This window comes from Corvus cornix, chromosome 13 (assembly GCF_000738735.6).
Source record: "Corvus cornix cornix isolate S_Up_H32 chromosome 13, ASM73873v5, whole genome shotgun sequence".
In the NCBI taxonomy this organism is placed as follows: Eukaryota; Metazoa; Chordata; class Aves; order Passeriformes; family Corvidae; genus Corvus; species Corvus cornix.
In genome coordinates, this window is record NC_046343.1 from 4,126,970 (window position 1) to 4,141,793 (window position 14,824).

The window sequence follows — 14,824 nt, forward strand, 5'->3', positions numbered from 1 at the left end:
TGGTGATAAGGGATCGTTAATCAGATTCCAAGCCCATCTGCTGAGGAGGTGCAGGACAGGGACTTGCTAAAGCTGCCTGTGCTGCTGTTAGCAGCAGTGCTGGCTCCATCCTGCTCCCAGCAGCCTGCCTGCTCGCTCTGCTCTTGCTTTCAACCTCCTTTTGCAGGTTATTCTGAGGGCTGGCTGGTGAGGAATGTCCCTAGTGGCGCAGCAGAGCTCTGGAGGGGATACCACATGTTGTTACTCCTGGGGAGAAGGAGGCAAAGGCTGATGAGATGCTGGAGATTTACCATTTTTTTCTTTTATGTTTGCTCTTGGTTGCCCTTTGTGTTGCCCTTTAAAATGGTAATGAGGCCAAGCCAGTCCTCTGTGAAACTGGAAAGGTACCAGTGCTCTGGGGACGCTTCGGTTTGCTGTAAATTACACTTTATTAACGGTGTTGCTTGCCAATAACCACAGACCCCATGCGGTTCATTGCAGTTCCTGAGGTTTTGCAGAACTGGCATTATGAAGTGACCCTTTGGTCTCCAGCCTTTCAATGTGATTGGGTTTTGAGTTAAAATGCCCTCTGCAGGGACCTTAAGTGTTTCAGTATTTTTTTTTCATAGAAGGTGTCAGGAATGTATGCAACTCTTCAGAACATACGAGTGCTGCTCTTGGTAGAGAGTGAGGACTGTTGACTCTGGCAGATACCTCAGCAGACTTTGAACTCCCTGTGGTGTTTTTCAGTCCTCTGTCCATTTGAAGCCTGGGAGCTCTGCCTGGCAGCTCCCAGCTGCTCTTCAGCCACACCGAGGGAGAGCCCTGGCACGGCCCCATGGTGTCCTCTGCCCCAGGACACCTCTTGCAGGCTGCCACAGCAGACAGTGCTGGAAATCTTGCAGTTTAGGGGCATTTGTTCCTTTAAGAACTTGGTGAATTGTGACACGGAGAGCTTGATGCTGTTTGTGCAGGGAAGCCCCTCTGGCTCTGCTGCAGAGCTCTTTTCTGGCTCTCCCTACATCCCTGTGATGCTCAGCCCCAACACACAATTTCTGCATAGGGGTACCTGGGGATTTTAGGGTTATTTGTCTTGATTATCACAATTTCTGCTCCGTGGCCCATCTGCTTTCACCTTGGGGATTCATGAATGGGCCTCTCTCTTTCCTCTCTTTAGGGCTTCTGTTTGGCATCTGTTAGAACATCTGTCTTTCCCTGCAAGGCTCTCCCTACTACAGGGAGCTCCCTACTACAGGGAGCTTTCTGCTCTATTCTGCTGCAAGATCTCTCCTGCTGCCCAGCTCTTCCTCTGGAACTGCAACACAAAAACTTCCAATGCTTTCCTCTGCGTGAAGGTATGAGCAGCTCCACTCAAGTCATTCACTAAAAACAAGATGCAGCTGCTTGCAAGTTAGAAATCCAGACCCTTGATGCAGAAGGTCCCAAAAGAAATACCTTAGTGCTGGGTTAATAACAACCATCCCTGTGGTTGAAGGTGGGAAGCATGGAAAATTTCTCCATGTATTTCTGAAAAACAGATGAGTTAGCTTTGTTGCCTTCTTGCCTCCAAGGGGTTGCTTCCTTTCTTGGCCTTTTTCAGTGAAATTCTGCAGAGATGGAGACAGATGATTCACAGCTGGGACCAGAGGTAACCTGGAGAGGCAGTGGAAGAAAGGGGTGGAGTGCTCATGTCCAGGGCTGCTCAGCCAGGTGGGATTTGCAGCAAAGGAAAATAAACAGGCAGACGTCAAGACAACATCACTGCAAGTGGGAATTGCACAAGCAGAAAGGTGTAAACACAGCCAAAGGTCTCCCTGTCTGGCGTGGGCGGAATGTGCTGCACCTGCTTCTCTGCTCCTGAAAGGCTCTGTTCTGAGGGACAAGTTCCTGGTGGAAAAAGCTTTGCTGAACAACTCTGTGTGAAGCAGGAGGGTCACAGCATGGATCTTCCTTGTGCACAGGACAGGAGCCCAAATCTGAGCTCTGTGGGCCTCGGCTGACACAGGCAACAGCAGGCATGTGCTGTAGCTGCAGTGTTTTCTAAACCCTAGTTCCTTCTCTAGATCCTTGATAGGTGTTTGCTCCCCTGTCCCTTTACTCTGTCTCCTATTTCAAACTGCTTCCCAAGTTTAATAGCTTGGTTGGAAGAGAATTACTTTGCTCTTGACAGAACATGCTGAGTGAATCCACTTTAACTGCAGATTTGGTTTGCAAATAATATCTCCTTCCCGATAGGGTTCAGGTGTCATCGCTGTGGACATTGGCAGGAATTTGCTTGACCATGACAGCTTTTACAGAGCCTGGCAATTAAGTTGTCAGGAATCATTTTCCACTGCTAGGAAGCATTAATGGATCCTGGCCTTGGCTGGAATAAGCCCTGAGAGATGGATATTGTAATCGGCGTGAGAAGGGGTCCTCGTAGCCGAGGTCTGCATCGATCCAAAGGTCTGGAGTCCTTGACACTTGGTGGAACTGAGATAAGGCAAAGGTCAGGAAACATAGGGCAGAACATCAGGGGCAAGGAATGAAAATGAGGAATATGAATAGGGAGATGATCCCTTGTGCTCCTCACGTAGCAGGAAATGTTGGCATTTGGAGAGGCTTTAGTTTTGCAGATGCACACTGCAAACTACTAATATTAGCAGAGCTCCTGGATATGAAAGCAAATATTTTTCCAGTAGGTAATCCCTAAAATTGCATTATTGTGGATTTGCTTTTCAAGTGAGAAAGATGTTGGAAATGTCCTTCTCTTAGAAAATAAAGCTGTGATGATTCAATGCAAGCTCGCTCTGTTTAAATTATGTCAAAAATAGATCGTCAAGCAAGGATTTTGATTACTAAATACAGAATTTGAAAGATTAAAAGTTAGTGAGTGATTTGGAGAATTTAGGATCCCAACAGAGAAGTCTACAATTGAGATTAATCCAAAGAATTGCCAAAAATCTCCTTACATAAAGGACAAAAAAAGTGTTCAGGGCTAATCTAAGTGCCATTACCTGAATAGTGGGCAAACCTTAAGGAGATATTTGAAGAACGCTAAAGATACAAAGCATAAAGAGATAACATACACAGTGAATTTTCAGGAAGCAAACCGTGCGTGGGCTAATACCAATCTTTGCAAAGTTGGCTGACTTCCTAGGTAAAGGAAGTACAGTACATCTAGTCTGTGCAGACATTAAAGGCATTTGGCCTGCTGCCCTGGGGGTTGGTGTCACTTGTGCTTAGTATGGTGGGTCAGGGCTTGGCCATGGGGGAGGTGGAAGCAGATGAGCAGAAGGTGCCATGGGAGTTATCAGTGAACAGCCAAAAAGATGGATTTTTAGGACCAAACTTAGTATTTTTGCTCCTTGCTGTATTACAGGAAAAGTTGGCACGCGGAGCAGAGCACTGCTGGGTTTTTGAAACAGAAGAAGAGCAGGTTTCCTCCTGCAGAGCACAGGGTGACCTTCTGGGCTGAAATTGCCTGGGCTCAAACTGGGCTGAAATACAGCAGTGAGGAGTACAAAATCACGCTCTGAGGCTAAATAATGGGGCATTTGGATATCAGTTGACAACTCAGTCGAAAATTATAGATGAGGAGAAAGTCCTAATTGCGTTTTGGTAGGCACAGGGGAGATGTGAGCCTACGATGTGCTGCAGCCGTGCGAGGGGCAGCCCAGGGCTGGGCAGAGTGTGCGGGAGGAGAGGGGTCCTGGCATGGTCCCCACTCCCTCGAGCCACCTGAAATCCCCTTCCTGGCACACACACTTGTATCAATCATTAGCCAGACATCCAGAGCCGGGTAAACACGTTTTTGGCTTCGAATGGTGATGACAGGCTGGGAGCATTACCTAATGAGGTGGGACCACTTGATAGCGTGGTGCGCTATATATTCCTGCTCCTCCCTGCAATCTTCCTCTCCCGCACAGAGAGCAGGCAGGCTGCACTGGAGGGGTGTTCCTGGCTGCCATGAAGCTGACAGGAGGTTTCGTGAGGGCAGCTCTTGCCCTTTGCTGCTGCTTGGGTGAGTATTTCCTGGGGTACTGCAAAGATCGATCTGGCTGAATCAGAGTTGAGTTTTCATTTCAGTAAAAGCCTTTGGGTCTTGCAACATGGAGGAGAATCTCGTTCCATGAAGAAATAGCCTTCCTGAGAGAGCACAGCAAAGAAATTAGGTTTCAAGTTTGAGGTTTCAGCAAACATCATGCAACTGCTACCTTCTTGGTTTGTAGGAGCAGTTCTAGGGCAGGATAGGGGCTTGCACATGGTAATCCTGTGTATAAAGGCAAAACAAAACTGTAAGAAATGGCATCATTGCCCATGTGAGCAAGATGAATGCAAACTTTAACCTCTAGGATTGCACTGGGAGTTTACTGTGCTCTCCTGGTAGCTGAGAATGATGTACTTGGAGATGGACAGTGCTGGTGGCGGTAATTATCTTGAACATGCATGTCCAAACTTTTGAAAGTCAAATATAAAAGTCTCTTAGAAGAGGTTAAAATCCAGGACTATGGAATTGAAAGTATCTGTATCGCTTACCTGTAGCATTTTAGAGGTGGATAAACATATGTGCTCTCACATGTTTTATCTCCCCTCAGAAATGCAATAAAACTTTTAGTACATCCTATGGCCATTTACTGGAATAATGTAAAACTCTATATTTTCTGAAACAAAATGAATTGATGTTGACTAATTACTGAATTTAACTCATTCCATGAAAATATTTATGTATGTGTTCTCTGCATGTCAGTAATTAATTTTTTTTTCCGTCACAATTTTTTTCTTTCAGGTACTGCCTTTGGAGTTCAGGTGAGCTAAAGATCTATTTATTATGTTCTATTCAGGCTTCTGGTAAGGTAGAAACAGTATGTAGCTACTTGAGAAGCACATGGGTTAAATCTAGTGAAATCTTTGCTGTTAAAATAATATTTGCCAGTGCACGGTTGAATGATGTTGCCAATTTCACAAGAAAGTAAAAGATCCCCATTTTTTGCAATATTTTTGGTTCATTAAATGAAATGAAAAAACAAGAAGTAATTGTACACTCTTATTATATTAACTCTTAGACATAATTTAGTTACTCCCAGCCAAAGGCAGCAGTTTGCCTCCTCTTGAGGAAACCTGTGTTAGGATGACACACTCAAAAGCATCGAACACTGTGACTCTGATAATTGCTTCCATACAGCAAGACCCAGAGAACTATGTTCCTTGCATATATTTCTACACCTATATCACAGAGAGAAAGTCAGCAGGGCCTGAGCCATGGATGTGTCTGCAGGTTCCTCCCACGCAGCTCCGAGCCTCCCATAACTCACCAGAGTGCAGCACGATCTGCAAGGATTCTCTGCGGAGCCGAGGGGCTCCCAATTACCGCCGCCTTCATTAGGCACTGTCTCACCCACAGCCATCCTGCCTCCCTGGACCCTGGCAGGAGTGCATAATCAGAAACTTCTGTAGGGAAGATTCCCTCCTCCTGACTGCCTGAGCAGATTCCCAATAATGCCTCTAATTTGCCTCCCAGCAGGAGCTGCAGGCACGGAGGTGGTGGGAGGACGCTGGGGGGGTTTCATTCAGTGAGGGAGCCAAAATCTGGGCTGATTCTGGGCTGCCTTCACAGCTTGATTGCAGCCAGTACTCCAGTGGCATTACCAAGGATGGGAGGTCTTGGGTAGCTTGCCCAAGGAACTTGCAACCTGTCTGTGGCACTGACGGCAACACGTACAGCAACGACTGTGGGATCTGCCTCCACAACGTGTGAGTATTGCTGGGAACCCCGCCGAGGCCTCAGGGCACGGGGTGCCAGGCAGGGGTGGCAGCTTTGTTCCCCAAGGATGGCCTGGGCAGAGGAGAATGTGCCTTTGCAGCTGGGTGCCAGCACCACCAGCCTTGAGGTGATGCTGTTCCATGATCCCTGACAGAGGTCTGCTTTCTTCCAGGGAGCACAGCGCCAGCGTGGAGAAGGAACACGATGGAGAATGTGACCCAAAACCTATCGTGGTAAGACAAAGTCTGCAATGGGGACAGTTCAAACACTGTGCAGAAAGAGGACAGAATGTGCACAGCTGGTCTGCACAACCCAAAAGGAAATAAAATCTGATGATAACCAAAGCTAGGAGGATTTTTATGGGTTATCTCATACCATGTCTGTTATTTTCTACCTCAGACTTCTAGCCTCTCTAATTGGGAATAAAACACAAATAATACGTTGGCTGAAGGTTGGATCTCACCACCTGGATAGCTCCAGCAGGATCCTATGAATGACCTCACAAAACCCAAATCACAGTCCTTCTTAACATACTATTTTCTTCCACTGGGAGAGAATTCCCACAGAATTTCTGGTGTCTACTTTTGATAGTGAAATTAGTTTGATGCTGGATTTGTCCCCAAAGTCTGAGGGAGAGTAAAAAGACTATGTAACAGCGTTATAACTTTATATCAAAAATGTGGTTTGTTTTTCTTTCCTCTATTCCTGCTACTTTTACAGGTTGATTGCAGTAATTACCGAAGAGCTGTAGTAGACGATCGTGTCGTAGTAGCGTGCCCAAGGATATTTAAACCAGTCTGTGGCTCAGATAGCTTCACTTATAACAACGACTGTGGGATCTGCGCCTACAACGCGTAAGTCTTGTGCATGGAATGTCCTTCTGGACAGTCAGCAAGTTGAGGCTCTCAGAAGTGCTTCTGTAAAATACCAGTTTTAAGGCAGGTGTCCCTGTAGGTCTCCTTGCTGCTGGCTGCTTGTGGTTCTTCAGCCAGCTTGAGTTCTCTTCCCCATTTTTTTGTCTGTGCTCGTGAAGGGAATCACAAAAAGAACCAGAGCAGAGCCTGGAACAGATCAAATGTTGCTTGTAACACCTAATTACTCCTGTCACTTAATTCCCATGGGAGATGGGAATACTGTTCATTAGCAGCTGCCATCTGCAGGGCACATTCAGAGAATTCAAGCAGTTGTAATGTCCCACAGGGAGGGTGGGACCCTGCTTTGTTGTCCCAGTACCTGCAGTGTCATGGGGAAAGTTATTCTCAATGCTCCCTAACCAAAGCTTTTCTTCCTTTCAGAGAACACGACACCAATGTTACCAAAATACATGAGGGGCCCTGCAAGGAATCTGTCGCTGTAAGTGCAATAGAAGTCAAAAATCCACCTCTTAGGGCTGCTAATAAAATCCTGAGGACCTCGCAGACTTCCCTAGGAAGCTGCAAGAGGTCCACAGGACAAGGTGTATGAGGGTCCCAGTCCATTATTTGCTTTTCTGCATGGTGGGGGTGGATTTGGCCTTCTCCCTGCTCCAGAGAGAAGGTCACCCCTTGCTTACCACTGTAAGGTAAGCATGTGTGTAGGACATGTAAGCTGCTGTGTAGGACATGCTAACACACAAATGTGGAAGTTGTTCAGATTGGGCTTTGATCTTCCTTTGATGATGCCCTTCAAATGCAAAGTCCAAGTCCTTTCACTGCACAATTAAAAAGGGTCTATGTTTTAAATTTTTCTTCTTTTCTGACGTATCTTGTAGTTGGGATTGACCAAGGTGCTTAATCCAGGGATTTGGCACCTCACACACTGTGTAGTGCTGTGCAGCTCCCCCTGTATGTGAGAGGGTTCAGGCAGAGCTGACTCAGCCTGGTTTTGCAAGAACTGAGTCCTAGCACTGGTATTGTCTCAGCATCCCAGCATTAGAGACATGGCAGGAGATTATGATGGAATTTTTTTTGTTGGAGAACAAGATCTTCCTCGGGTTTGATGCTGCTGCTTTTTTGTAGCTCGATTGCAGTAAATTCCCAGCCAGAAAGGTGAAGGGTGGCAAAGACCTGGTCCGCTGCCCCAGGATCCTGCTGCCAGTGTGTGGCACAGATGGGTTCACTTATGACAACGACTGCAGCATCTGTGCCCACAACGTGTAAGTCTTGTACACAGGACTCTCTTCTGGAGTGGCAAGCCAGGGGTAATTCTCCAGATGGCTTTTCTTTTGGTACTAACAAATCTGTGTTCGTCTTTCAAACTCCTGAAGCCCTTGTCACCTGGATTTTGTTCCCTGATGCTCTTTTTGCTCCTTGGGGGAGCTGTGGGAGAGCCAGCTCTCAGTCTGAGCGCTCTGTGAGAGCTGTGATATTTGGGCAGGGGAAAGAGTGAATGGAGCTGTTATATAGCACACACTGGGGAGACCTGATGGGTCTGTTACCACTTAGAATTCCACTTTCTAATGATGGGGAGGAGCTGGTTCATCAGGCAATCAGGTGCCTCCTTTATCATATATATTGGCTCTGGGTTTGGTTTGCTTTCTGTTGCATTTGGGAGTCCCAGGGCTCAGACGGTGAACATGCTAACCCCAACCTCTCCCTTTCAGACAACACGGGACTGATGTTAAGAAAAGCCATGATGGAAGATGCAAGGCAGAAAGCACTCCTGTAAGTGTTCTTTTTGCTCTAAAATAAGCACCATCTACTTTCTCTGCAACCTCCAGGAAGACTCTGGCTGAGCTCAGTGCACCCAGGCATGGGGGAGAGTGATGCACAGGGCTCATGCCGATGCTTTGCTTCTCCTCAGCTGCTCACAGCTGCCAATGTGCTGTACAGGAGGGCAAGAGAGGATGGGGACAGGCTGGGCCCTGAGAAACAAAATGTCCCAGTACTGCCAATCTCTGAACAGAAATCATCAGAGGCAGCCCAAGAACCATGAAGCCCATTTTAGCACAGTAGGAGAGGAGGCAGAAGGCTGTGTCAGATATCTGTGTATTTATTCAGTGCTAGGATTTCCATTGCACTGGACAGGCAGGTTAAAAAAGTCCTTGTACTCTGGTCAGCCAGGACAAATCTGCTCTCAGGTATGTGTACAGAAATAGCTTTATTATCCTGCACAGTAACAATATGTGCTGATAATATCTTAACACATTTATTCTGCTTATGCAGAGCAGCTCTGAAGCACCAAAAATAATTTCATGCATCCTGAGGGACTCAATATATTTTTTGTAGAAAAGGCACGTTGTTAAAATGTGGTCTTTGCTCTAATTTGTTCTTGGACCACGTGGGAAATATGGATAATAAGAGACACTGCACTGGGGAAACTGCAAAATGACAGTGAAGTGTCAGTGATGCTTGGCTAATGTAGACTGATTTCCAATAGGTGTTTGTCTATTGATCCTCAAATATTTAAACTATTAGATTCTATATATTGTAAATATTTTTGCAACAGAAGCTGGTGAAACAGTTCTTGCTGCTCTTGGAAATGCTGAAACAGTCTCGGATATAGTAAACTATCTCAAGCTGCACTTAATGTCACACACTTTCAATCAGATTCCTCAGGCTGAGTTAGGGGATGTTTAGTTTAGACATCAGGAAAAAAAAAATCTTCTGTGAAAGTCTTGTCAGTAGTTGGAATAGTCTGACCAGAGAATTGGTGGAATCAGTATTCCTTGGAAGTGCTCAAAAGGCACGTGGATGTGGCCCTTGGGGGACATGGTTTGGTGGTGAACACGGTGGTTCTGGGTTAACAGTTGGACTCGATGATTTTAGAGGTCTTTTCCAATCTTTATGATTTTATGAATGCCTGATTTAAAACTTGTGTATGTTCTACTCTAGGAAAATGATATTTTTTGCCAGTTGTTCCTTTCTTCCCTCTGCTAGCAGAAAATACCAAACTACAATTACATAATTAATTTCTAATGCAAGTCTAAACTTTAAAAACCCTTTGATTTTCCCCTGCCAAAGGCCTTTAAAAAACTAGAGGATCAGAGTGGGCAGACTGTAGATGGGACACTGACCCAGCATTGCTGTTTTACCTCCCCAGGTTGACTGCAGCACGTACCTGAGCGGTACCAAAGCCGGCGAGGCCATCGGAGCCTGTCCCTTCATCCTGCGCGAGATCTGCGGGACAGACGGTGTCACCTACAGCAACGACTGTGCCCTGTGTGCCCACAACATGTGAGCCCTGCAGGTCACCCCCCTGAGAACCCCACAGAGTTATTTGTTGAGCATTTTTAACTCTGCTTCCTCTTCCAGGGAATACGGAACCCAGGTTGCCAAGAAGCACGATGGAAGGTGCATAGAAGAAGCTCACCAAGTAAGTGAAACCTGAAGGAAAAGAAGAGTTTGAGGAGGTGCCAACTGCACAACCTGAGCAAATGCTGGGTGGTTTGGGTGGTGCAGCCTCCACGGGGGTCACACTTGTGCTGCCCTTCCTTCTGTGGGTGAATGCCACCCTCCCATCAGCAGGAACATTGTGCACTTCCTGCACGCAGTCAGAAAAAGAAAGAGGAGAGGACAGGTGAGGATTGAGTTATGAGACAGGCAGAATAAATGGTTTAAGGCTTTGCACAGAGAATCCTTTTCCCACAGCACTCTGCAGGAACTTAGCAGAATGTTTTGGCAATATGGGCAGGGGATGCAGAGAGCCCAGGGAACCCTGTGCCTTCTCGATGCTTGTGTTTTACAAAAGGATGTTCTGCAAAGAATAGAAAGTTGCCTGTGTTTTGAATGCTGATACCTAAGGTATCAAGGGATTCAAACCCACCTCTGGTTTTTGTTTTGTGTTGTTTTGTTTTTTTTGTAAATGCAATGTAATCTAATATATACCAACATGAATCTTGTAAAAATACCAGATTACCTATATTTGGCCAGCTCTAAACCACTTACTCTCACTGGGGAATAGAAGAACAAAGCCACCTCATTAGCATGTGTTTGAAAGAGTCAACATCCCGAGTCAGATATTTCATTTCTATACAAACAAACTATGAAATGTCATTCCTTTGTTTCCTGAGTACGCTCTGTGCTCAGGCTGGGTGAGATACATAAATCAGGAAAGAAGAGTTCACACTGGAGAAACTGGGAGTGCTAAAACACAAGGCCAGCTCCTCAGCTGACGTAAATCAGCTTCCACTGCTGTCAGTCCTGCTGGCAGGTTTCAACGCTCGGAACCGTCCCATTGCAACAAAAGACCTGTCAGCACATCTCCCCTCCATTCTTGTGGGCCATGAAAAACACCTTGGTCATAGTCAGTCCCCTTGGAGGGAGTGCATAAATTGTGCCATTTTGATTTACAGATTATTTCTGAGCTGCCTTTTGTAATATCCTGGTGGGTTCAGTAAGGTATAGGGGCAGCGTGATAAATGCAGAGCTCAATGAGTAATGTCTACCTTCCAGCCTTGATTCAGTCTTCTCCAGGGAGGGCTGTGAAAGGAAATTGCTAGTTTTCCATGAAGAAAGACTTAATATATAACCGTAATTTGTCATCTGGCAGATCCTTTTAGGGTCTGGTATAGGCAGATTTAGGCAGTGGCATAAGCAGGGGGGTTGTGTTGGGGCTCCCTTGCACGGAGTAGAGCCCATGGCACAGCTTTTGCTGTCCTTGATTTCCCCAGCTGAACTGCAGCCGGTACCCCACGTCCACGCTGAAGGATGGCAGGGAGCTGATGGCCTGCACCATGATCTACGACCCCGTGTGCGGCACCGACGGTGTCACCTACGCCAGCGAGTGCACCCTGTGTGCCCACAACCTGTAAGTGCTCATCTTCCTCCCTGGGGGATTCCGAGTTTGGCTCTGTGGGAGCCAAGTAATCTGCAAGGGCTCTCTCTGAAACCTTACACTGCAGGGTTTTTGTCTGCCTGCCCCCGTTTTCCTGCTCGCCTTGGTTGGTGTTTGACACGGGTGTTCAACCCCACAGAGGAGGTGCATCAACTGGGCACAGTGTCTGGTCTCTAAGGGCATGTTTGTGTCAGTGCTGGGCAGGTGGTGCTGAGATGGGTGATCTGGAAATCTCTGTGACTCCATGGGAGTGAGGTTTGCTCTTGATCTGAGGCTGCAACAGGGAAGGTTGTGGTTAATAACAATCTCTCCTCCCTCCAGGGAGCATCGGACCAGCCTTGGCAAGAGAAAGAACGGACTCTGTGAAGAGGATATTACAAGAGTGAGTGGGAAGGGATGGGAATAAAGAGTGAAGTTCAGTGTCTGTTATGCACATGGGGGGACTGTCTTCTGCTCTGGGCTACAAACTGGGGAATGGTGGTGTTGACACCTGAGGAGATCCCTTGGGAATTTCACACTGCTCATAAAACAGCCAACATGCATCCCACTGCTCTGTAATAAAGCAGGAAAAGATAGTGGCAGTGAGCAGGAACAGTACAAGATCACATCTGCCATCAGGAGGACACTTGGTTATGATGATGTTACAGGCAGTTTCATTTCTCAGTGGTGTGTCTTTCCTTGTGCTGGGGGGTCACAGTTTGCTCTCTGCCTGAGAGATTCGTATCTATTTCCTGTGTGCAGGCCCTTTGCAAGGATTTCAAAGAAGTCTCTCCTATCTGCACCTTGGAATATATGCCCCACTGTGGCTCTGATGGCAAAACCTACAGCAACAGATGTGCTTTCTGCAACGCCTACCTGTACGTATAGGAGTGAAACCTTTCCTTTCCTGAACAATTCCCGTGCCTGCTGTGAATGCAGGGCTCTCTCATAATTCCTTTTTGTCTGACTGCTTGTGGCACATACTGGACATTTCTAGATTTTTTGCATTGTAAGGGAAAATGAGAAGTGCCCATTTCTGTGATCTGTACTTGGCTTCCTGTTTGTGAACTTTAGAAGTACTTCATTGATTTTCACCAGCACTCAATCTGTTCCACAAGCTCACAAGGGCGTGTGGAAATTACTTCACTGAACCAACTGGATTGTAGCAAATGAATGAAAACATTCATCTTTCCTTAAATGAGGATAATGAAAGGGGGTATTTGGGTTTTTGAGACTGTTCTTTATCTCCAGTCAACCCTAAGCCAACGCTCAGGCCAGTGAAATGAGGAAAGGGGCATCAGCCATGTCTAATTCTCCTCTCTCCTTTTCTCACCAGGGAAAGCAGGACTACTCTCAACATCATGAGCTTGACTGAATGCTAAGTCTGTTCTGGACTCCAGCCCAGGAAGACAAACTCCCTTCCATGTGACTTCCCATGGGCTGACCATCCCTAGTAACATCCCTTCAGTCTGCCTTGTTTCCTTAGCTCCTGAAACACTTGTTCAATAAACTGACTTGGCAACATTTCTCTGTCCCAATGCCACATCTCGTCCCTTTTGCCCCATCTCCTCCCTGTCATGGTACTTCAAGTGGGGGATGTCTGTTTTTCTATTGATGTTCTCCACTACCCAATAATGCGGATAAAATTTCCCTGCCATGTGTCAGTGCCATCCCTGCACTGAGGAGGGCGTGGGCTCCCCTTGGAGCTCTCAGCTCCTTTCCTTAGCCCTCAGTCTTCTTATCAGTGTTAATCTTATCAGACCATGCTATCTCTGTATGACCTGATCGCAGACTCCCTCTTTACAGTCAGTGCAAGGAGACATTTACCTCCAGAGCATGGCCCACCTCCTCCATGGGGAAATGCCAAGGATGTAGGTGGTGATTTACTCTCAAGGAGAGCACTTTTTTGTTTGGGTTAGAAAGGGAAATTGGCTGTCTGGGCAAGAGGTGCCCTGTCCTCATTCCCACTGCCTGTGGCAGAGACAGCAGCTGCTGCCAGGAAAGGGGATCCCAGCCTGCCTTCACTGAATTTGTCCACAATGTCAAGTACTGTTTTATGGTGTAAACTGCAGGAGGGGAATCTTGAGCTCCATTCAGCCATTCAGGGTCACAGACAGCAGAAGCGTCCACTCATGCAATATCTTAATTTATTAATGCAACAGAATATCTCCAGGACTCGTGGGCAGCGATCACCCCTGAGGTGGGAGCAGCCCTGGTGCATCACTGAGCTGTTTTCTAAAGTCATTCAGGAAGGAAAAAGATGCAGATGTTCACTTGTGACCCGTTTTAACCAAATATGTAACAAGCCATAGGAAACCAATTCTGCCTGAGAGTCATTTTGCCTACTTTTTTGAGGCCAAAGACTCAGGACCTGGTGATATATTTACTGTCATTTTGGTGGTCTGCAAGGATGGCAGGGAGGCAGGGGGACCTCGGGGCTGCCCTTCATCTGTTGGCTGTACCAGTGCCACTACCTCCACACGAGGTCACCAAAGCTATTGCAAGTCTAATATTTCAGGGATTCTTCTGGGCTACAGTTAGTGCCTCCCTGGTTCAATGTCCCATTGTAGTTCACCAGAGAATAACACAATTATTTGGATCAGTTTGGAAAGTCACTCTTTGAATTGTCAGGCTAGAAGAATAGGCTGAAGGGAAATGTTCCTGACTTGGAGATATTGGGGGTATTGTACCAGGGAATGAGGCCATAGTACCTCTGTGCCATTAGTGTCCATTTTCAAGATGATTTGTAACTAACAATGGCTTATTGTGCTTTTCTTGGGTCTGTGTCCTAAAGTAAACGTCCTTTTGGTTTATATAACCTTTTTGCCACTTTCTGCTCAGGTGTTTTTGCAGAACATGCTGTTTTACTCTTGTTTAAGTGTTACTTGGTTATCCTCAGGGATAGGACCTGAATAATTTTTTTTCTTGTGGACTTTGGCAGCATTTCACTTGGGCTGTGCTCTGACTGCTGGCTTTTGCAAGCCTTTGCAGTAAAGCTGTCAAGAGCCAACTCAATGGTATTATCTTGGCACAGCCAAAGCCTCCTGTGTGGAGCTCATTGTCTGATGACACCAAAGGCAAACAAGAATTCAAGGAAGCACGAAGTTGAGATTGTCAGAGCCATCCAGGGAAGCAGCCAAAGGGGTTAGAGGACAGAAGTTTCCATGCAGCACTCACCAGTAGGTTTCATGCAGGAGTACATAATGGAATAAATCACTGAAACTGGGCCAGGAAATGGGAAAATCTTGACATTGGAGTTTAAATATCCCCCAGGCTCAGGGGGTGTTTTATGAAGCAATATAACTATAAAAATAGGGCAGTCTTCTCAGGGACAGTGTGGTTTTCTGTCCCTTGGAGTTGTTTTTCAGC

General features: G+C 46.5%; 1 protein-coding gene across 2 annotated transcripts; it reads left to right on the top strand.

Annotated features, from left to right (window-relative positions):
- Positions 1–3,866: 3,866 nt before the first annotated feature.
- Positions 3,867–12,981, top strand: LOC104689536 (ovoinhibitor-like). 2 transcript variants are annotated; one of them, XM_039559616.1, is made up of 12 exons: positions 3,867–3,982; positions 4,748–4,767; positions 5,576–5,712; positions 5,895–5,955; positions 6,443–6,576; positions 7,018–7,075; positions 9,743–9,876; positions 9,955–10,015; positions 11,313–11,449; positions 11,798–11,858; positions 12,218–12,333; positions 12,792–12,981. In XM_039559616.1, exons 1-12 carry the CDS (start codon positions 3,928–3,930, stop codon positions 12,835–12,837), a joined length of 1,020 nt encoding a protein of 339 aa, XP_039415550.1. In that variant the 5' UTR covers positions 3,867–3,927; the 3' UTR covers positions 12,838–12,981. The 2 variants fall into 2 exon arrangements, with proteins under 2 accessions (XP_039415550.1, XP_039415551.1); XM_039559617.1 differs by lacking the exons at positions 5,895–5,955; positions 6,443–6,576; positions 7,018–7,075 and adding an exon at positions 8,304–8,364.
- Positions 12,982–14,824: the final 1,843 nt, after the last annotated feature.